Source organism: Ambystoma mexicanum, chromosome 2q (assembly GCF_040938575.1).
Source record: "Ambystoma mexicanum isolate Mex_15411 chromosome 2q, UKY_AmexF1_1, whole genome shotgun sequence".
NCBI lineage: Eukaryota > Metazoa > Chordata > Amphibia > Caudata > Ambystomatidae > Ambystoma > Ambystoma mexicanum.
Window position 1 is genome coordinate 930711497 of NC_090924.1, and position 23656 is coordinate 930735152.

Here is a 23656-nt window from a genome sequence, read left to right on the forward strand (position 1 = left end):
CGAGGGGGAGCTGTGAGGACCTAAGGGCGTTAACTTTGATTCTGGTGGACGGGATTTGAACATTTGCCATAATTAACCATGTGAAAGTCAGGCCAAATCCATAGGCGGCAGGACGGCTGCTAAGTAGTCCCATGACATGCTGTCAAAGGCCTGGTGGGAATCCAGAGAAAGAAGAGACAATCCACCCGGGATTCAGGGAGCCAGGGCAACCATATCCACCACCCATCAGATATTATCATGGGAACCCCTATTTTTAATAAAGCCGGTCTGATCATTGTTAATTCACTTGGTAGGACCTCACCCAGTCTGGTTGCTAAGATCTTACTGTGCAGTGTTTAAAAGGGCTATGGGGCAATAGGAAGTACATTCCTCAGGATTTGTCCCCAGTTTCAGCAATAGGGTGGTGGCTGATTCAGCCATAGTCCGATTCCTTCCCTGATTCTAAGGAGGCGTTAAATGGTTTAGTGAAATGCGGGTACAGGGTGTCGGCAAAGGTTTTATAAAATGTGTAAGTGAAACCATCTGGCTGGGGTCTTTGCCTGCTGGGAGAGACCAAATTGCCTGGGTCACTTCCTGCGCGGTTATATCCGCTTCAAGGACATCTCTCATCTCTTGGGGACTTGACGGATGCCCTTCCACGTTCCCATTCACAAGAAACATCAAAGGTTTCTAGGTTTTGTGGTGCAGGGGCAGCACTACCAGTTCAAGGCCCTACCTTTCGCTTTGAAGTCTGCCCCCAGTGTGTTCACGAAAGGCCTGGGACCAGTGGTAGCCCATCTACACCAACAGAGCCAACACGTATACCCGTATCTGGACTGATTTGGGCCCGCTCATGGGAGCTGGCCGAAGGACACACTTAGGCGACCATCCGGCTACTAACCGATCTGGGATTCTCTGTCAACTAGCGAAAGTCATGTTTTACGCCATCACAGAACGCGCTGTTCCTAGGCGCCAGACTCAATATGGTGTCTTGCCTGGCGCCACCCTCGGAGAAGAGGATAGCAGCCATTTTCGGGAAGGTGCAGCGGCTGTCGTCGTTGACGGCCACGGTGCAGGCCAAGTTGTTACTGAGCATGATGTCGCCTTGCATCTACCTCGTCCGGCTCTGCAGGTTACAAATGCGACCACTTCAGGAATTCTGGATACAGGACAAGATATCTCTCAACAAGTTCCGTTGGGCGATAGTATGGTGGGGCTTCCAACTACTATCAGAACCAAGGAACCTTATGGGGCAACAATCAATCCCAGGCTACACAAGGGTTCCCCAGAGGTCAACTCGGGTGCCGCAATAGGGGTAGAGGCAGCCCCGGTAGAGGTGGTACACCACCCAATAAACAGTGACGTTCTGCTCTGTGCTCCTTCTCTGCATCCCCAGTAGGGAGGCGCATTTCCACCTTCACCCATGCATGGGAAGGGATCACTTCGGACAGATGGGTGCTGTCCACAGTGGCCGCAGGATATTGTATAGAGCTACTACAACGCCCCTGCAACCATCCCCCAAGACAGAAAGTACACTGCACCAGAAAATCCTCCTTGAGGAGATCTCCATTCTACTTGCAAAGGACGCAGTAGAACTCGTCCCGGGCAACCAGGTAAACAAGGGTATTTTTTCAACCTACTTCCTTGTGCCAAAAAAAGATCTAACGATGCGCCCAGTATTAGACTTGCGCCCTGCAAACAAGTATGTCAAGCCACAAAAATTCTGCATGACTACACTCCAAGAGGTAATCCCCCTACTAAAAAAGGGGCATTACATGGCAACATTGGATATGAAAGATGCCGATTTTCATATTTCCATGTTCCCAGCGCACAGAAGGTTCTTGAGTTTCAAGACCCTCAGCATTACCAGTTCAAGGTGCTGCCATTCGTAATAGCCTCAGCGCCAAGGGTATTCACCAAGGTACTGGCGGTGGTGGCGGCGGCGCACCTACGCAGGGAGGCAATCCCGGTGTACCCTTACCGGGACGACTGGCTCATCACAGGGGAGAGCCCCGTAATTTGCAGATTAAACATCCAAAGAACTATCGACCTCCTCTTCCAATTGGGCTTCTCAATCAACGAGAAAAAATCAAGCCTGGTGCCAAGCACCTCCAAAACAGTTCCTAGGAGCTGTTCTAAACACTCAAGAAGGGTTGGCCTTTTCATCAGAGGAAAGGATTCAAAAATCTGTTGCTGCAAATTCCTCAATATCCGTCTGGTCGCCAAATAAGGGTACGCAGTGTGATGTGTTTGCTAGGCATGATGGCATCTTGCATTTACCTGGTTCCCCACGTGCGCCTGCGACCCATGCAGGAATGGTTGGCGAAACAGTGGTCTCAAGCAAGTGGTCAGTGGGACGATCTAGTGGTCGTTTCGCCAACACTAGTACAAAGTCTTCGCTGGTGGACAAGAGAGAATCTTACAGAGGGGAAACCCTTTTACGATCCAGAGATACAGGCCGTTGTCACAACAGACGCCTCCCTGGCAGGGTGGGGAGCTCACTACCGTCACCACACAGCTCAGGGTCTCTGGTCTCACACAGTGGCTCAGAACCACATCAATCTGCTAGACCTTCTGGCAGTCTTCAGAGCGCTTCGGGCATTCAAACCCCTCCTATCCAACCTGTCAGTGCAGATCCTAACAGACAACACGACAGCGATGTTTTACTTAAACAAACAAGGGGGCACTCGTTCGCCAAATCTGTCCGAGCTTGCCCAGAAAATTTGGAAATGGGCACTCAGATGGAAGATTTATATTTCATCTCAACATGTTCTAGGGGATCTCAATTCACTAGCAGACGCCCTGAGCAGAGATCCCCTCCCAGAGGAACACGAATGACGACTACACAAAGAAGTCGTAGAAGATCTCTTCTCTGTGGGGTTTCTCCACTGTAGACCTATTCGCCACTGAAGAAAAGAGACAGTGCCCAGACTTCGCATCCAGGTTCCCCCAACCAGGCTCCAAGGGGAGCGCTCTATGGATGAATTGGTCAGGGATGTTTGCTTATGCTTTTCCACCAAGCCCTCTGATGAGGAAGGTGATCAACAAGATACACAGGGAATCGATGACGCTCATCCTAGTTGCTCCTATGTGGGCGAGACAACCATGGTTTCCACACCTAGGCAACTGGTGTTGTGCGACCCCATCAGACTGCCGAACTGGTACAACCTACTCTCCCAGCACGAAGGACAAACCGTGCATCCTCAACCCAACTCGTTGAACTTGGCAGCATGGCTCCTGAGGTCAGAGTTCGGCCATCTCAATTTACCCCAGAGATATATGAATATCTTAAAGGAATCAAGAAAACCTAACACAAAGCACTGCTACTTTGACAAGTGGAAAATATTTGTTATTTGGTGCCAGAATAAACAAACCAACCCAATTGATTGTACTCCTTCCAATATTGTCACCTATATGCTCCACCTACTGGATGCAGGGTTAGTATTTAATTCACTCAAGGTACACCTGGCGGTGCTATCAGCCTACACCACCTCCCATAACAAGGTGTCCTGGTGAAAATTGCCAGTTGTCAAAGCCTTTATGGAAGGGGTAAAGAGACTCCACCCTCCAATTTCTAATCCACCACCAGGTTGGGACCTTAATGTGGTGCTTGCTAAACTCATGGGACCTCCCTTTGAACCCATGCATAAAGCTAGTCTCAAACACCTGACTTATAAAACAGCCTTCTTAGTAGCCATTACATCCATAAGAAGGGTCGGTGAAATTCAAGCTCTGTCAGTGCAGGATCCTTTCTTTACTGTTCTTAAGGATAAACTGGTTTTACACACTCACCCTAGGTTTTCACCCAAGTTCATTTCAAAATTCCATGTTAACCAGTCCATTGAGCTACCAGCCTTTTTCCAAGAACCCAAAAGCTCTGCTGAGGTGCAACTTGTTAGGCAGAATCCTGTGCAGTTCCCTTGGGGAACACTGCAAAAAGATTAAGACCACAGGAGTAAGCAGTAAACCCAATTGGTAGCAGTCTGCACCACCCAGATTTACCTGGTAGCTGTGGCTGAGCCGTCAGACTTCTCTCAAGAAGAGTAGGGCAGTATGCAGAGTATACACAATAGGGCCAAAACACAGTAGAGCAAACAAACACTGACAAGAGCTTTGTATAAAAAGTATATCATTATTTATTTAAAACACACTTTATGGCATATACTAGCACTCTCAATCAAAAGCAAGTTAAAACACAGTCAGGTAAAGTATACACACCTCCCTTAATAGCTATCAGACAAGTCAGGGTTAAAACACTACTATTTGTTAGAACAGATTTGAGTGCTTAACCAAGATGGCACTCTGATAATGTAGTTAAAGGGAGCGAAAACGGCAGAGCATAAAAATAAAACCGTTCCCAACACTGAGTTCAGAGCAAGGGGAGAAAGGCAGGTTATACTTTAGAGCCAAAGTTCATAGGCCAGGCCCACTTTAAATGGAGCAAAGTGAAATGTGCCCAGGATCACACGGTTTAAAGTGCACTAAAAGTCTTTGCAGAGTGTTCAAAAGAGGTTGTTGTGATTCAGAAGATATAGTTAGAAGGCCTGGAGCCAACCCAGTTTAGAAGCCAAGGATTTAAGGGTCACCTTTAGCAATCTGCAGAAAGGGAGGCCAGGCAGAACACAGTACCTTAAAGAGTAAGGAAGCTCCAGCGGGGGCAGTTGTTCCTGGCAGTGGTTGAAGTTCGTGGTTCCGACCAGAGGAAGAGAAGATTTCGTCGAGAAGAGAACGGGGAGTCGTTGCACTGCACAGGGATGAAACCAGCCGCAGAGTTCCCGATTAAAAGTTGCAGTCCTTTTATTTGCGGTCAAAAGTGGTGAGCTTGGCTATCCGGCCGCCGGGGTGCTTGGCACAGGCGATTCGCCCAAGAGACGTCTTTGGAAGGCGAAAAGGGCGAACTGGTTGATCCCACCAGCTCAGAGGAAGAAGACTCGTCCAGCAGAAGATCTTCTCTTGTCGTCGGGAAAGTGGTGAGGTAGTTGCAGCAGGGCTTCACCTGTGGTGTCGTCGTTGCAGATGGCTCAGCTTCTTCCCTCTTCGGATTCTTAGGTCCTGTGACGACTTCTGAAGTTCCAGTCCCTGTTTTTATGCAGAAAATAATCCCATTCATCACCCTAGCTGTCAATCACACATGCACTGGCCCAATCAGAGTAGAGTGCGACTTGGGTTGCTAAGGCAACGCAGTCCAGGGTGCCAATTCCCCCCCTTCAACCTTCCTGTGGAACACAGTGTGGCACCATTTGGAGGGCTTCTGTGGAGAAGCCCGCCAAAAAGTGGAACAAAGGGCTCGACCTTGGTCAGAGTTACAGAGACGGACACAAACGCCATTTTTGAATCGAGTTCCGGCAAAAAGACCCAACCGGTGATTTAATATTAAATAAATAAACCGGCGATATCTTTACTTTAATATTGCACCAAAAAGTGGTGCGTTTAAAATCAATGGGAAAATCCCATAGAGAATATTGCGGTGGAATATTTCGCGTGGTAACCACTGCCACCAGCCAGAAACTTGACAAGGGGGGGACTGGACAGTGCTCCCTTGAAAACAGACCCAGGGGCAATATAATTACCCCTTCCAGTACTTCCACAATATGATGGTTTGTACTGGTTCTGTTCACAATTTAGGACTAGTAAAGTCAGTGGTGACTTTACATGCCCTGGGAGACAGTAGTCAGTCCCAGCGTATGGAGTCTGTTTGGGGGTCACTGTGACACCCCTGTGGTACTGCACTGAGGGTGCTGTGTACCACACATACAGAAAAACAGATGATGCCCTATGGAGTAAAAAGAAACCCCATATCCCATAAGCACATAAATCAAAGACATACCTCAAATCATGCCTAAGAGTGGGAGTAAAAGAATCTCACTCTTAGCAGGAGAAAAAAACAAACCCCTAAAATCCAGCAAAGCTGCTGGGGGACTCGCTAGGTTTGGGAAATTAGCCTTATAAGAGAATTCTCCCTAACACAACTCCACACACTAGATGTGAGGAGAGCGGTCCTCTACTACGTAGACAAGACTGCTAAGAAAGACAGATCAACTGTTCGTCTCCGTAGCTGTAGGCAGAGAAGGAGATTGCGTCTCTAAGGGTGCCATCTCTAAATGTATAGTCAGATTTATCCAACTGTGCTACTCCCTTTCAGATAAAACGCTGCCTTTCACGCCAAGGGCCCACTCTACAAGAGGTACTGGGGCCACTCTGACACCATTTGCAAAGCAGCTACATGGAGCTTTATTCACACCTTTACTCAGCACTACTGCATTGACACTCATTCCAAGACAGATACTCAAGTGGGACAAACGGTTCTAAGACATTTGATCGCTCATGACCCTTCTCACAACCCACCACCTTCTTCTAACACTGCTTGCTAATCTATGCACAGCATGTGATCTAAGTAGATTCCACAAGCCTCAGAAGGGATACATTAGTCACCATAATCATATTTCTGATGCTTGTATCTGCTAAGATTCACATGGGCCCGCCCTTCCTCCCCTCTGAGAGAATGCGCATGGATGCTTGTAGTCCTATCTGCTTGGATACTCTGTATTCGCGCTACTCCTCATGTTACCATGTATCAGAAAAAATACAATCTGAGGGTCCTACACGCGTGAGGGATCATGGGTACAGTGGATGTCACACTAGTATTACTAACACGCCCTAGCTCGGCCCCACTTTTTCGAGTTTCGAAAAACAAACTGTAATACTCCGCAGTTTCCACTAGATGTCGGCCTATGCACAGCGTGTGAATCTAAGCAGATACAAGCATCAGAATTACGATTATGGTGAGTAAGTAATCTCTCTCTCTCTCTCTCTCTCTCTCTCTCTTTCTCTCTTTCTCTCTTTCTCTCTTTCTCTCTCTTCTCTCTCTCTCTCTCTCTTTCTCTCTTTCTCTCTTTCTCTCTTTCTCTCTTTCTCTCTTTCTCTCTTTCTCTCTTTCTCTCTTTCTCTCTTTCTCTCTTTCTCTCTTTCTCTCTTTCTCTCTTTCTCTCTTTCTCTCTTTCTCTCTCTCTCTTTCTCTCTTTCTCTCTCTCTCTCTCTCCTCCCCCCCACGCACTATTTGTGTCTGCAGTTAGAATGTTACACGCTTTATCGTTGTTCAGTGAAAGGAATGCACTTGCATATACCTGGCTGCCCAGTGGTTCCAAGTTTTGTATAATGCCTTCATTTGGTCCTGGATTTTGCTTCGCTTGTGGTTTCTCATTTCGGATTCCAGTTTGCTTGCCGACACAGCAATGAGTAAAGCGCATACATAAGAGGTAGTGAAGCCTCATGAAAAACGCAAGCAATAAGGCCAAGAGCTTAAGCCCTGAAGATGGAGAACCGCTCTGAAATGCATAGGCACTGTAGCCAGGCCATGTCTAGTCTTGGGAATTGCTTCCTGTAAATATTACTTTACATCTAAGAAGAAACATATATCAGGATCTGGTGACAGCGGACAAATAAAATGAGAACAATTATTGCAGTGAACAAATGACGTCACGGGTTATTAATTTGCACGAAATGAAGTAAAAGGACAGTTTATGTTTATAAAGGGATCGAGCTCACATTGAGCCATTGTGAGAGCACTGGATTTAGCTGGGTGAGACCATCCAGCTTTCAGTGGATTTCTGTACTACTTGGTCCAGATGTTTTAGGACCAACATATAGGCTGGGAGCTCCTCTTATTGTTATTTCTATAGTAACTAATAATTTGAACACCAAACCACATGTGGTGCCCACCTCAACCTGCCGTCTCATTTCAGATTGTCATTAACATGCATGCACCAGAATGCAAAGTGCAGTTAGTTAAAATGGCAAAACTGGATAAACGTTCCATGTGGCAGCTATGCCTACAGATTTCTTTCTAGCAGTCTTCATTGTATGGTGTGTGATGGCAACGTACAGTTGAAATCTAATTTTATTTTTTGTTGTTGCAGGTCTGCAATGGCGGAGTTGCAAGAACTTCCCTCCCCAGATGGCGCAATGCAGACTTCGAACTTTGCACATGTGATCTTTCAGAATGTAGCAAAAAGTTATCTTCCTCACATTCAGCTGGAATGTCACTACACTTTGACACCATATATCCAACCAAATCCGAAAGATTGGGTTGGTATTTTTAAGGTAAGGCATTTTGTTTTTTCAAAGCCATTCTATACTTTTGTAAACAAGCTGTACTCGCTTTGATTTAAGTTTGTGTGTAAAAAAAAATAAAAATAAAATAAAAAAAAACATGCTACCCTTTTGACGTTCATATTTGAACATAAACTGCTTGTAAAATATAATTGAAATAACATGTAGTTATTCCCACTATAATCTGAGGACTGATATTGACAAATGTGGAAGCAAAACAGCAGTTCAAGAGTTCAGTGAACAACTGCTCCTAGAATGTACAGCATAGAGCAGTGTTTAAAATGTTAGGAATCGCTTAAGAAATAATGCATCTCTGGATCATATGATGATTTCGCCGCTGCTCGCACTCCCAGTCAAAGCAGAGGTAAAGCAATGGCCCTAATTTCCCAATAATTTCACTGGACAAACCCATAGCTCTACCTCTGAAATTTGAGTGTCGAAGTGAGGAAAGCCATTTGAATAATAGGAAGATGAACTCTGTGTTGGAGGAGGGAGCAGAGTTAGAGCTGGAAGAGGCGTCACCCAGTGTCGCAGGCAGTGCATCCATTGGTTCCATTCCCAGAACTGTAAGTACCATCAAAAATGGAATGCATCGAAACGTATGCAACGAGAAATGTTCCATCTAATTACCATACATAATGTGTAAAGTGTTTATTCATCGAAACCCTTTAATCGAAAAGGGTTTCGTTATATAAACACGTTGCATTTCTTGCATGGAAAGTCGATGGAACATGTAAAATGCTTTAACGTTATATGGAGCTGTCCAGTGCTTAAATCTGAACAGCTCTGTATATGATGTGTAGTGTGCACTTTTATTTTATTGTGGGAGCCGGGAGAGGTGGGGGGGGTCTAATTAAATAAAATAAAGATCCCCAGTCCAAGAAAATAAAATGAAAATGCTCACTACACCTCTTTTATAGAGCTGTTCAGATTTAAACACTGGACAGCTCCGTATAGCGTTATATGACTACACTACACTAGTCGGAGGGAGCTGTCAGGTGCTGAAATGTATAATGTATTTCAGCACTGGCATGCTCCCTCTAGCTTGTGGTGTTTATGGGGGGGGGGGCAACTCCCAGGGTCCCCCTTTCCCTAACCTCCCACCACAACCCCCATTCTCAAAAATGAACCCTTCCCTTAATCCATCGAAATTCATTGAATGGAAAAGCATTTCATTGAATGAATTTCGATGGATAATAATAAAAAAAAAAAATTCATTTGATGGAAAGACTTGATACCGTAGTAGATAACATGGTGATGAAGGTTGAACTCATGCAGCAACAAATTCATGCAGATGCTGTGCCAATGGGAGAAGCAGAAACTTGGATCAGGAACTCGGAGGGCAGAATGACTTTGTTGGAGGATCAAGTCTGGACTATTACTGGAAATCTGAAGCAACCAATGGTAAGAATTAAGGAAGGAGGAGGGTCAAGAAGAAACCTCTGTGGGCTGTCGGAATTCAGCTCCATTGGCTGATGACAGCATAGGTTGAAAAGTTAGAGAAGGATCTACTGCTGATGCCAAATTGTCAGAAGTATTAATGCAGAGCGTGCACACTGGTCTTTGATGCCTCACCAACTGCCTGTAAGTTGTGAGAGACCCTTACCAGCAAGAATACAGAAAACTATAAATCTGAACCAAATTTTGTTTGGGGTAGCCAGGAAGTAGAGAAGCATCCACTTGAATCATATCTGCTTCTACCCTGAATTTACCTTTGCGGTACAGAGAGTTAGACCTTTCAGAATTCACATGATTTTGGGGCTGGTGACAGGGTTCCCGCTTTAGAGGTCAGTTTCCATAATCTGACAATTGTGCTAGCCAAAACAAGACTAGCATTACTTTGGATATGTAGAGAAGGCCCTGGCCAGCAGCTATGCTAACTGAAAGACCTTGCAATATGCCATGAAAGATGGGAATGTTTGGCAAATCTGGTGATGCTGCAGCAGAGACCAGCGATTGTTGGGTTGGTTGGGAGTTTAGAAGCCATCTGATGAGCAGAGAATGGCCTGGAATGTACAAAGGCTCAGAATAATGGACTACCAGTTTAGTTGATTCCAACAAAAAAAGTTGGGTGTGTGAGGTCTGGGAGCCTAGCTGCGCACGCGAGCAGGACAGGAGAATCCAGGTGAAATGAGTTCAACGTTCGGGATGTATGCCCCCTGAAGCCACTGTCGACTATGGCACATTAGTGTGTCTTTGTGTAGCTTTCTGTGGGGTGGGAAGGAGATGGCAGGCAGAAATGTTTGGAGTTGGGAGTGTAGGGTTATGGAAGAGTAAGTGAATTTTCTTATTCAGTTGTGATATTAAGTGTTAGGTATGCAACCATTATCTTGAATGAATGTTAATCCAAAAACCATAGGTGTAATGGCTTTTGTTTGGGTATGGCTAATGAAAAGCCAATACAGTTGTACAAAATAATTTGAATCTAGCAAGGTGTTCATGGCCCGGCATCAGAATAAGCCTTGAGGGGTGGGAGAGGCACAATGGATGTATTTGGACTGTTAAAATAATGGCTCAGGGTTCATGTTCACACCGAGCAATTGCAATAGCACACTTTACATCACACAGTAATATCATGTGTAAGAACTCATGGTGGCAACAGTAAAGACGGACACAAGTGATCACAGTTCAAGGGTGTTTATTGAACTTCTTAATGGGTGAGCTAAACGCCCAATCTAAACCTAAATCTAAGATGGGACCAAGCTACAACTATCAAACAAAAATAAGGCCGTCCTAGTGGTGTCTTGTCAAAGGAAAAGGGCCTATAATAAAAGAAACCCATTTCCAATCCTTACCACTAAGTTACAAAAGGGTGCCGGATAATGTTAAGAAAGAATTGTTCTCAAAATCATAAGTCAGGATGGTGTGGCTGGGTACACCCTTGCCCGCATTTTTAGCACAGGACAAGGCGGGACTTCTGAGCACAGCACACTCCTGGGCTTCACCAGCACGAGGTTCACTATTCCATTCAACGATACCAGGCTCTTCAGAGGTCAAGTCTCCTTTCTTCAGTTCTTGCCTTAGAAGGCCTGCTGGAACAACAAACAAACAAAAAGTTCCTTTGGTAATCTTGCGCCTTGGGCGATTGCTCTTCGGCCCTTTGGATCTCCCTTCGCCGGGCTCGTATCCTTCTTGCGTCTAGGGCCTCCCTCCGTCTGGTTCACTGCAGCCTTTCAAGATACAGGCGTGTAATATTCAAGACCCTTAATGTCTTTTTAAACAATCATTTGCTGTGGACAACCCTCAGCAGGGTTCACTCTTGTCGACCGAATGTTCACGGGTGTATTACTCTTCACCGTAACTCGCAGGCATCCCTCAGCCGGGTTCACGTTTGTCAAATACTCCGTTCACTCTGCTTTATCACTGTTAGGGAGAATTCTCTGTAAGGCTAATTTCCCAAACCTAGTGAGTCCCCCAGCAGCTTTGCTGGATTTTTTGGGGTTATTTTTTTCTCTCCTGCTAAGAGTGAGATTCTTTTGCTCCCACTCTTAGACATGATTTGAGGTGTTCCTTTAACTTTCCATGTGTTTTATGGGCTATGGGGTCTTTTACTCCATAGGGTCTCATGTGTTTTTTTTATGTGGGTTACACAGCACCCTCCGTGCCGTAAGCCAGGGGTGTCGTAGCGACCCCCCAACATAGACTCCATACCCTGGGAATGACTACTGTCTCCCAGGGCATGTAAAGTCACCATTGGCTTTGCTAGTCCCAAATTATGAACAGAAACCAGTACATACCATCATATTGTGGACGTACTGGTCAGGGCAATTCGATTGCCCCGGGGTCTGCTGTTCGAGGGGGCACGTCTCCGTCCCCCCTGATCGAGTTTTGGCTGGTGGCATTGGATACTACTTTTTATATTCGACCGCAAATATATCTCGATGGGATTTTCCCATTGTTCGAGGCTACCAACTTTAATTATTTAATTCTTATAGCCTTGAACATACCTCCGGTTTATTTATTTAATATTAATTTGCCGGTTGGTATTTTTTGCCAGGACTCGAAAATGGCGTTTGTGTTCTCTTCTGTGACTCCAACCCAAGTCGAGCCCTTTGTTCCACTTTTGGGCGGGCTTCTCCACAGAAGCCTCCAAAAGTGGTGCCACTCTGTCTGGGTACCACAGGGGGTGTGGGAGGGGGTTTAGGCACCCTGGACTGAGTTACCTTGGTAACTCAAATTTGCACTCTTGTGTGATTGGCCCAAGTGGTGAGCCGGCCGGCTCGCCACTTAGCATGTTTGAGTGACAACTAGGCTGAGTGAATGGGGGTATGCTGCATAAAATCAGGGCTTTGGGGATTGGAACTTCAGAAGTCGCCACAGGACCTAAGAATCCGAGGATGGAGAAGCTGAGCCGGCCTGCAAAGACAACACCACCGGTGGAGCCATGCTGAACCGTCTCACCACTTTTCCCAACGACAGAGGAGATCTCCAGCCCGGAGAGTCTTCTTCCTTCGACTGGTGGGGATAACCAGTCTACCACCTTTTCGCCTTTCTGGAGCATCTCGTGGCTGCCTTGCCTGTGCCAAGCACCCCGGCAACCGGGATACCACGTTTTCACCACTACCGTGAACCAAAAGGATAGTACCTTTGTACCGGAGAACTCCGCGGCTGGTTTCTTCCCTGGCAGTGCAACGACCTTCATCCTTCCTCCACGACGAGATCATCTCCTCCTCTGGACGACGCTGCGACTTGCACCCACTGCCAGGAACAACTGCCCCCGCTGGAGGATCCTCTTCATTTAAGGTACCGTGTTCCGCCTGGCTTCCCTTGCAACCGTTAGAACGGGGTGTATTGAATCCTCGTCTCTCGAACCTGGGTTAGCCTGGGACACCCTAGCTAACTTTCCTGCACTAAACTAAACCTTTTTCGAACTACCTCCGCAAACTTTGAAGACTCTGTGTAACTGTCTGATCTTGGGCATCTTCCGCCTGGCACCTAAACTTCCTTGCTCAACAGTAGACTGTGCCTTCCTAACTTGCTGTGGTTCTTTAAAAAGTGTTTAGTGTGTATGCTTCCATAATTCTACTTTTTCCTCCCTTTTTATTTAATTTGTTGGAGTGCCATTGAACTAAGACTTGTCCAACAAGTAATCAGGGATGTACATATGATAATAGTGATTGTGTTTTGTAGTTATCTTACCAATTTAGTGCTAGTGTGTTTTATAAGTGTGTGTTAAATAAATAATTATATACTTTTACACCCAAGCTCTGGTCAGTGTTTGCTTGTGCTACGGTATTTCTGTACCTATTTTGTATGCTCTGTATACTGCCTAACTCTTCTTGAGGGGAGTCTGAATGCTCAGCCACAGCTACCAGTGAATCTGTGTGTACAGACTGCTACCAAGTGGGTTTACTGCCAAACACCTGTAGTCTTAAATCTTTTGCAGTGGTCCCTAAGGGAACTGCAGAGGTTTCTGCCTAACAATCACAATGCAGGATTCACTCTCATTAGTTTTCCCTTTTGGCATCTCTCCGTCGGGTTCACATAGCCATCTGTAACACAGTTTGAGTTTCTAATACAGTTTAGGATTTGCTTCATCTCATCGGAAAGCATGGGTTCCCTTCCCCTAGCTTTCTCTTGACAATGGGTCAGAGATTTTCGATTGTGCAAGGGATTTGACATGACCCATGTAGGGCCACTCTGACGTCTCACGCTGCCCTCTACTAGGGCCTTCTGTTATTTGTAGTTTCAGTACCAAACAAAAGGGGCCAGCCAGAGTCCTTCGAATGAACTCTTGCGGCGCCTGTCCACTCTGCAGCTGGACCTTCTCTGGGGTTTCAAAAAGTTCAAACACTCATAAGTTCTTTGTTCACAAGTTCCTTGCGTTCACATAATGTTGCCAATTGCAACCTTGGGCTCAACACAGTTCGGTATGCTATCCGCTTTCTCAGACTCACCGGCTGCGTTGAACCCGTTGGCTTTTCTTGCTTCTGGAGTCAAGGAAGGTACCATGGTAGCAAGCGTGCCTCCCCGCTGGAGTTATCAACATGGGAGGCCCCTATGTACCGTTGACACCTGTCACACCACACATCAGCTGTACCTCCCGTAGGCTTCGCGGGTCTGAGTTGAAAAGGGCAAGGGCGATTTCCTCCTTGTCGTCCTTTCAGGTATCGCTGCTTTTCTCCTCCGCTTGAACTGCCAGTCCGGAATAGCTGCTTCCTTGTGCGTTCGGCCTTGCTTGTAATGTACTCTTGTGCTCTGCCTTTCTTCCCTGTGGGGAAAGAGAAAGGGCCGTCAGGCGTGTGTAATTATTGGTAATTGCTTGACCTTTGGGTCGGGACATGTCCGCTTTGGTTTTAGTCCGTTGTCTGTCACGGTGTGAGAAAGTGTTTGTGTCAAAAGGCGGGGGTGGGTAGAGTGACCAAGTATACTACGGGGTAAGATGCTGAAAAGGTGTTCTATGGAATTATAGCTCTCATACTAGTGGGGTTGGTAACCTCGGAAGGGTGAAACTGGTACGGTTTGTGAAACAAACGGGAATGACCAGGATTATTATCATGAAATGAACAGTGGGGGATTGTAGGAACATGAGTGTTTTGTCAAAGCCCATTGGGAGTTCGGAAAATAATAATCGGTGGGACGGGGAGAAGAATGATTGGGAGTATTCGGTAGGAGACAGGAAAACAGGTATTCTGGGAATTGTGGTTTTCGGGTGCAACAGGGTTTGGGTTCGTATGGGATTTACCAGATATGGAGGGTTCGTTGGATTTGGATAAGGGATATTCTGTGGGTGGATTGGAGGTAGATGTGGAACAACCTTCGTCCGTGGTATTCTACTGCGTCTCACCTGGGGTATTCCCCCGAGCATAACCCGGGCTCCCCGACCCAGGTGATCCTCCCTTGCTCGTCCGCCCCCAGGGTTGGGCTCTTAGAGCGCCAGTCCTTCCCTGGCCATCTGAATAAGGGATTCTCAAGGTCTTCTCGGAAGAATACCCTCAGGTTTCTTACACATGACATATACAAGTCAAGGAGGCTTAGCAGTATGAAACAAATAAAAGTGAAAATCGGAGGGGGAAAAATGTGGTACACGCAGGAGACATAAGCAGTAAAAACTGTTAGAGGCGCAGCACAATTATAAACCGGGGCACAATCTGGGTTCAGCCCACCAGTCAGTCTATAGTGGCATCCTGTGATGGTGCACGCAGAAAATATGATTTGAATGGACCTCATATGTCTTTTGTGCGAGGTTTGGCAGGTTGCATAAGGGCCCATTGTTCCTCCAGATCTTTAGCCCAGGTAACAGATCACAGCCATTGATCTTTCGTTGGAGCCCCTGTGCTCATCCATCGCAGCAGAATACAACGCTTGCGAAGTAAGAGATGTAAGCTAATGAAGTTCTGTATTTAACCTATATTGGGTTTCAAGACATGAAACAGACATTGCATAGGAGAGGCTACAATGTCCTTGCCAGTCATTTCTGACAATGCCATACAAGCATTATTCCTAAAGGATTGTAATAGTGGGCAATACAATATCAATATAGAAGATACTTGGCGTCAGCACTGACACACAGGGCAGCTACCCGTCCCCATCTGTGTCTAGCCAGTGTGGTCGAGAGATCTTAACGAGTGGGACTCAGTCTATTCCGCTGGGTGCTATCTTTTTGTTAAACATATGATATTTTACTTTAGTACACTGACTGTTGTTGCTGTTTCTTTGGTCGGCCCTTCCCTTTAGAACTGCAACCTACTCTCTGTTCATTCATATTCCATTTTGTTACACCTTGTTCTTTTAGTTCCCCAATGCATTGCAAACTGGCCAGATTCTATCCCTACTAAAGAAGCCCGCCTTTCAACACGAACGACCTAGGACACTACTGCCCCATCACCCATCTGTCCCGCATTGGCTAGATAGAGTAGACTGCCACGCTCCAACTACACAAAAATATTACCCAACAACAACTCCTTCAAGAAAACCAGTCCATCTTCCGACCATGATGTAATACTGAGACCGCTACCATTCAAGTTATCAAAGAGGCCCTCTTCCTCACGGACAAAGGGGACCCATGACTCCTGTTCCTGCTCAATGTCTCTGTTGTATTGTACATTTTTTTACCACAAAGCGCTACTTAACACGCTGGGCTTCTGCGTGGGATCCGATGCCACAGTCCTTAGATTGTTTCACCTCCCCAACAGACACCTGCTCGTCCAGATGGGCGCCTGCATATCGCAACAACACCCAATGACCTGGAGAATCTCCATCCTCTTCCCCCGTCCTCTTCAACCTCCAATTGGAGTCACCAATTCAGACACTGCTTCTCCACTATTCAAGTCTAGATGTCAAGTACCTGCCTGAAATGTTACCCTACCAAAACCGACTTCATTCTTCTCTGGGCGCCACTAAATACATCCACGTTCAAAGCCGACTAACACAGATGGATCTTGATTGCTTCTCGCCAATATTGCAAAGTACCTCGGCTTCATCATTGATTGTGATCTTTTGTGATCTCTCCTTCAAAGCACATAATCATAAAGAAGAGACAAATCACTTGGTACCAGATACTTTTTTTTAGAATATCTACCAGATTTTCCTGGATTAGTGTAGTAAAGATTTGAAGGTGTTGTGTTAAACCAAGATATGAGACTGTGCTCGGATTATGTCATCGATGTAGGAACAATTGTAACAAGCATTTGGATGATTGTTCCAACATTTCACAAATTACACACATAAATCCACATTCATGCGTTTTATATCAATTGTGTTCATGTCCTGTAGCCTTCAATCATAGTACATTAATGTCCCAAGCATGTTTCGAGCCAATTGCTTTTCTTCAGGGCTGTTAAACATCTGACATAGTAGATGAATACTAATTTTAAATTTTAACTATGTGATAGTTTAAATAGAACATTTAAAAAAACTTACCTTTCACAAGTAACTCGGTGAGTTCACTATGAGTTCTGGTGTATATTTCTCTAACCCTTTAGCATTTTCCCAGTACTTTAGTAAAATTATTTTGCTAAGCATAGGCCTATGTATGGGTAAAGTTAAGATCATTTAACTGTTTTTTAACTATTTATGTGTATGTCATCAATTTCCTTTGTGTATATTATGAGGTGCAGAGGACACTCCCAATTTCTAATGATTTTTTTAAATCGAGTGTTTCATTCCTTCTTGCAGTTGCACCCCTCTGTAACTACATGTTCTGTCTAAATATACATTAAAAAATATATTTTTCAATTATAATATTACCTTCAAAATACTCCTTCATTCATAAGAATCTTTCAGATTCTCTTTATTTTAGCAATATCGTGCCTGGAAAGAGTATTAGACCTCTGCTATTACAGTCTTATAGTGTGTATACTTGATTGGGTTATTGGGTTATTGGGGAGTATTTGTCATATGCTTACCTTATGCGCAGCGGTTGTCCCCATTGCGACCGGGGTTCCACGATGGTCCCGGCTGCACTTCTCTTTGTCTTCCAGGACTCTGCAACGCCGGGTACCCCTGAAGCATCATTGGGGGCTGTCTGGGCGCCTTGGTGATGCAGCCCGATGCACACACCAGCCGTTGGATGGAGCCATGATTGTCATGTGGCAGTGTCGTGTCGCGTGATGCTGTAATCGGGAAGACTATTTAAACACCAGGACTGCCCCGTTTTTCAGCTGGTCTGCGGGTGCTTGTTGAGTTTCATTTACTTTTTGACCCTCCTGGATTTTGATTTTCTGGCTTTTTGACCTTGGCACGCTCCCTGAATTGTTGTTCTTCCCTGTTGGATTTGGCAAACTGGCTCAACTTTTGAAATTTTGGCTACTAGATTGAACCTTCTATTTTGTGCACTGGGACTCATTTGATTCAGTACTTTGCACCCTGTGTTCTTCCTGGAACTCAGACGTTTTGCTAGTCCCGTCCTGGTGGATTGTAGAAGTCATTTTTTTCTGTTGATAACTTAATCCTCATGCCTCCTCTGGGCCACCTCATACCAGTGCTAACAGTCAATGATCTTCATGTCTCCTGTGCTCTTCTTCGTCTTAGTACTTTTGGCTTTAGCTTTATCCCCTATGTTAGAACAATACATATGTTTACTTTCAATAAAATGGTTCTGAACAATGGGGGGAGAGCTAGAGAATGTTGGGGAGTGACAATATGCAATATGCAATGGGCTGTACGCCAGAGAATCATCCTTGTCCCAAGAGGGGTCCCACCCCATGAGGACCTCACACATTAAACCCCCTCTAAGGGGACTATTAGGTAGTGGACATACCTCCACAGGCCTCAGGGAAAAGGGCTCCCCGTTAGGGAGAAGTGATGGCACCTTGTGAATCGTCCCACTCCATAAATCTATACTTAACTCAATAATTGAACAAAAGTATTGATGAAATACTAAAGTGTTAGAGAAATATACATCGGAACTCATAGTGTACCCACTGATTTAATTGTGGCGGTTAATTGTGTACATGATTTATTTGTTGGTAATGTAACTCATCATTGATCTCTTTTGTATCATTTTGTTTCTCTCCTTTAGAATTTCTTGTCATTATAATCTTATGTTTAAAAAAAGTATTGTGTATTTAAAATTTTGAATTCATATTCTTTAACTATGTGAGATGTAGAATAGCCCTGAAGAAGAACAATTCACTCGAACCACTTGTTTGCTTGGCTTGGGACATTAACACAATTGCAATAAAACACATGAATGTAATTTTACATGATTCCAGCTCTTACTCCTGTGCTGAATGAAACCCATCGACTTCAGCTCTGTCTTCCAGGCCCTGGTGCTCTCCCACCTGGATGGTAGCAACGCCTGCCTGATGGGTGTCCCAATCACTTCTCCATCACGCAACAGCATACCTGAGGTTGCAAAATGTCAAGTTGTAGGCCACTAACCACACGCAAAGGTCACTCAGGCCCGTTTGTGAAAGTAGTGTGGTGGATGACGCGTCGCAAGCCCATAAAACATCAGCAATAGGATACACATTTAAAGTGTGTTAGTTTACTTTTAGCAAGTAAGGAACCCTCTCACCAGCTGCTGGTCAGGCATAAAAGTCACTCCCCTTCTAGCTTGAAAGCCAGTTCCCCACATGCACACAGCACCCCATTCCTTATTTGCTAAAAGTAAACTAGCACTCAGCTGTGAGTTCATAATTTGTGGCCTACCTCCTAATTAACATCTAATCTTGCTTATTCCCCTTCTGTGGATTTTGTTTTACAAGATTGTACATTATGTGATGAATCATAGATGATCATCACAGAAACCCTGGCCTGGACCCCTTCTCATGTGGCCAGGGGAAGCAGCCGCTACTTGATCCTGACCCTGGGGGCAGTATTATGTGGGAGGATCAAATTGGGGGAGGTTCAGGTCAGGAAGAATGAGAAAATACTTTAAATAATTTCCCTAATGATCATACTGTATTAATGTACATTTTGAGACAAAAAGGAATATGAACATTATGGACTCTGAGTCCGGGTCCTTCCTCGCCGATATCTTTTTCTCTACCTGTGGTGTCCCCCAGGGGTCTAACCCTCTCTCTCTGGCTGTTCAACCAATACTTGGCACTCCTTGCCCATCGCATCACCACTCTCTGCCCCAATTTTCAGTGCTATGCAGATGATACCCAGCTCATTTTCAGGCTACCCTCGGCCTCTTCTTCTCCTTCCCTCATCTTTGACTGTCTGTCTGTTATCCAGGAGTGGTGTACCGCCAATGACCTCTGCCTTAATGCCAGTAAGACTGAGATCCTACTCATCGGCACACCCACTCCTTCCGTCCCTGCAGCTCTCTGGCCGGCCTCTCTTGGCCCTCTTCCTGCCCCCACCTGCAAGGCTAAAAACCTCAGGGTCATCTTCGACTCCACACTCTCCTTCTCCCCTCACATCTCTGATGTATCTATGAAATCTCACTTCTAGCTGCACCTCCTCAGAGGTATTCTTCCTTTCCTCTCCTTCCCCCAGAAGCTCACCGTCTTCATAGCCCTGGTTCTCTCTAATCTGGACTATTGCAACAGTCTCTATCTTAATCTGCTTTCCTCTACTCTTCCCCCCCAACTGCAACTTATCCAAAACAGGTCTGTGAGATTTGTCCTTGGCCTCAAGCCCAGCGATAGTATCTCTCCAGGACTGAAATCTCTGCACTGGCTCCCAGTGACTGCAAGGATTAAGTTCAAAACCCTCTGCATTGTCCACAAGGCCTTCTGGGGCTTGGAGCCGGAATACCTTCAACTCTCTCTTCCCAAATACCTTCCTTCTCGGGCTCTTCGCTCATCTGCCTCCAACTCCCTCAGGGTCTGTCGCTTCTCCAAGCAACAAGTGGGTGGTCGAGTTCTCTTGAGCAGGGGCCTCCCTCTGGAACAGCCTCCCTGCCTCCCTGAAACTTGAGAACCATCTCTGGTTCCGGAAACACCTCAAAACCTTCCTCTTTGCTTCTGCTTTCTCTGCCTCTCTCCCCTGCTGAAACTCCTGGCTGAAACTGCACTGGTCACCTGGCCACCCTTTCTGATCTTGGGTCCAGGCCAGGCCCCGCTTTTTGCACACTTGCCATGCCCCCCCTGGCAACCGATCGCCCCTGGGGACTGTTTTCTGTATCCCTACAGTCCCCTACCAGCACTTATTCTGTGCTTACCCTGCAGTTGCCACCATCTGGCCGCTTTTATTATCTTATTTATTCTTTCCATCCCTTGCACTGCACTTTCCATCTCTCCCTTCCCCCAGGCACTTGCCCTTTCTCCCTACCCATGCACTTGCGCGATCTGAATGTTACCTGGCCTAGTAGGATCGTTGTCTGTTTCCCACTGTTTTCCCCTCCCCTCCCTTGCCTTGTCACGCCCCCGAAAAACACTTGAGTATGGGCGCGTTATAAATGCCATATCATATAATGCTCTAAGTACTGGGATGAGGAGCTCAGAGTTACAGAACTGTAGTGTGCAGTCTAGTGGTCGTAATGACCCACACATTTAAAGGCCTTTCAGGTGCGGGCCATGAAGGAGAAGCAGTGAAAGTAGCAGAAGTCCGAGGCAGTTGTAGGAGACAGAGCCGCCGCTGTTGTGCAAGCGAGACGCTGTGTCAAAGTAGTGGCAGAATTCGGCAGTCCTCTATGTTGCAGAGCGCGCGCAGCTGGAAGCGGTACGGAAACTGGACATCGCAAGGGAGAGAGCAGCTCTCCAGGTCTGGCGTGCTGCTTCGCTGTGTGGCGTGCACCGGAGTGCGAGCGGAGCAAAGGCAGCTCCTACTGCAGGGTGCGCAAGCAACAGAAATGTTACCTGAGCTGTCAGACGCCTGTGTTCCCCCGACAAAGGAAGAAGCAGTGGCAGTGGCAATGGCAGTGGGTCCAGTGGAGACGCGCAGAAAGACTGGTGAGTTGGCCTTTGTTAGTTGATCGTGGAGTGCCCCATAACAGACCGCTGGCTCAAAGGGAAAGTTTTGAATACCGAACAAATGAATTGAGGCAATTTAAGCGCAACTATTATCCTAAGAAAGAAAGTGAAGAGAAATATTGTAACCACCATTGTCAAAGGGCACAATATTCAAACAGAGTAAAGGTGATTCACAGAAAGGAAGATCATTTGGAAAAGGAGACTGTAACAAGCATTGCCTAAGCCAGAGTAAGGCAATTTAAGCAAACCGAAGTTGGCAGAATGGAAGCCTTCCTTGTAGAAATCAAGGGGAGATCAATGTTATCTGCATTGGCTGCGGCACACGGATCAGTGTAAGAGACATTGCCAAAGTGTTCTAAGAAGGCATAACTCTCGTGTTTGTTGAAAGTCAAAAGAATTATCCAGGAAGCAGTTGTTGATTTTACTTTCCCCATTAAGGATGCAAATGTGGAAAGTTTAAAGCAATCCTCACCACAAATGTACTGGTAGTAGCAGTAGGAGTTTCTATCCTGGCAGGAGAGTAGTCCAGGAAAGGGACATTGGGTTGGCCTGGCAGGACAGTGGACCAGCAAGTACTGCATTGTGGTAGAGGGTAGTGGTGGAAAGAGAAAGTGGCAAGGTCACGGATGTGTTATGAGGAACTCTGATAAAGCTAGCCTGACAAAACATAATTGTTTATGAAGCAACGTGGAAGTTATGTATTGATGAACTGTGGCAAAACCATTCTGCCAAGATTTGTTTTTTCCAAATAGGTTTTTATTGGCATTTAGTTAAAACAGAAAAACTTTAAACTATTAACCTTTCTCCCCCAACTCGCCCCTACATCCAGGTCTTGGTTAGTCCAGACCTCCTCTTCCTTTTGGCGTTGTGTACTCCCATGTCCTCTTACATCTTGTGTTAACCCTTCCCCTGTCTTCTTGTGATTGGGGGGTCACTTTCTCTTCTTTTCCCTTTGTTCACTCCTCTCTCTAAATTCTCAGTGTTTTGACGTGGTGATCGGGTTTGCGGCCTGGGGGATGGCGTTATGTGATACCTAGTAATTTCATCTTTCTTGGGCACCACATGCTCTTGGAATCTTCCTTCACAAATGTCATTACTAGGTCCCAGTCCATAAGGAATTTGCAGTGATGTCCCCATAGGGAGTACGACATCCATTCCATGGCTATGAAATCCCATACTTTCCCCACCCATTCGTGTGCTGTGGTTGTGTTTTTCGATTTTCTTTTGATGGGCCAGGAGCAGGGTCATAGATTTTGCGATGCGCTCTCGTGGGTAGGTTACTCATCCCGTCCCCCAGACCCATTCTGAACACCCCAAAAACTGCTGCTTGTATCCTCTCCCAGAATGGGCAGATTTTCGGACACTCCCACCATACCCTCCCTCGACCCGGGAGGATAGCTCAGCAGCAGCGTGCGCGTCTTGGAAGCAAGACGACACGAAGCAACACAGGTTCGATCCCCGGGTCCGCGCTTAGAAACCTCTGGGTGTTTAAGCATGTTATAAATACGTAACTAAGACAAAAAAAAACCAATTACGCAACTAAGAAGAAAAAAACAAACAATTCCTGGAACAGCGCCTTGATGCCCATAGGCTGTGTGAGCGCTTTATAAATGTAAAAAAAATTAAAAAAATGTGCCTCCAGTTTACTTCTTTGCCGCATTCCCTCCAGCACAGCATAGTTTACATATATACCGGTAGAATGCTGCTAGTTTGGTGGGTGGTTAGGTGCCATTGTTATATCAGCTTGAGCCATATTTCCTGTATTTGTAGTGACTGCACAACTTTGGGGATGTTTGCCCATAGCTCTGACCATCTTGCTCCCTCTATCTTGCCTTCTGTGTCCTTTTCCCATTTGGACATGAAGCTTCTTTCCCTGCCCTTTACCCCCTCCTTTAGGGCATGCATAGCCCCCACTACATGTTTGTCCCCTGCGTTGGTGGTAACACATTTCTGGAATGGGTTAAGATCCCTTGTTGCCACCTCTTTCACTTTGTAGTCCAGGAGCCAATGTCTCAGCTGTGCGTAGCAGAATCTCTCGCCCTCTCCGATCCCCTGAAGTTTGTTTTGCTGGGGGGTTGAGGGGGTTGGAGATTTTATTTCTCCTCCTTCGACCATGTACTAGATCTCTCTGTCAATTTTCAAAACCTCTTCCGGGCCTCCCAGGAGTGGTTTGCGGGTTTCTAAAGAACTGTTGGTGGTGACGGGAAGGTAGTGGTGCTGGAGCTTTTTGTGACTGCGCCCCATGAGTTTGCTCCCAAGGA

General features: G+C 46.0%; 1 protein-coding gene across 1 annotated transcript in view; it reads left to right on the top strand.

Annotated features, from left to right (window-relative positions):
- TAX1BP1 (Tax1 binding protein 1) overlaps positions 1-23656 on the top strand; it is a 1378509-nt gene that overhangs the window by 94225 nt on the left and 1260628 nt on the right. The window contains exon 2 of the mRNA XM_069648239.1: positions 7896-8079. Within this exon, the coding sequence (XP_069504340.1) occupies positions 7903-8079 (177 nt within the window). The 5' untranslated portion in view covers positions 7896-7902. The remainder of the gene's footprint in view (positions 1-7895; positions 8080-23656) is intronic.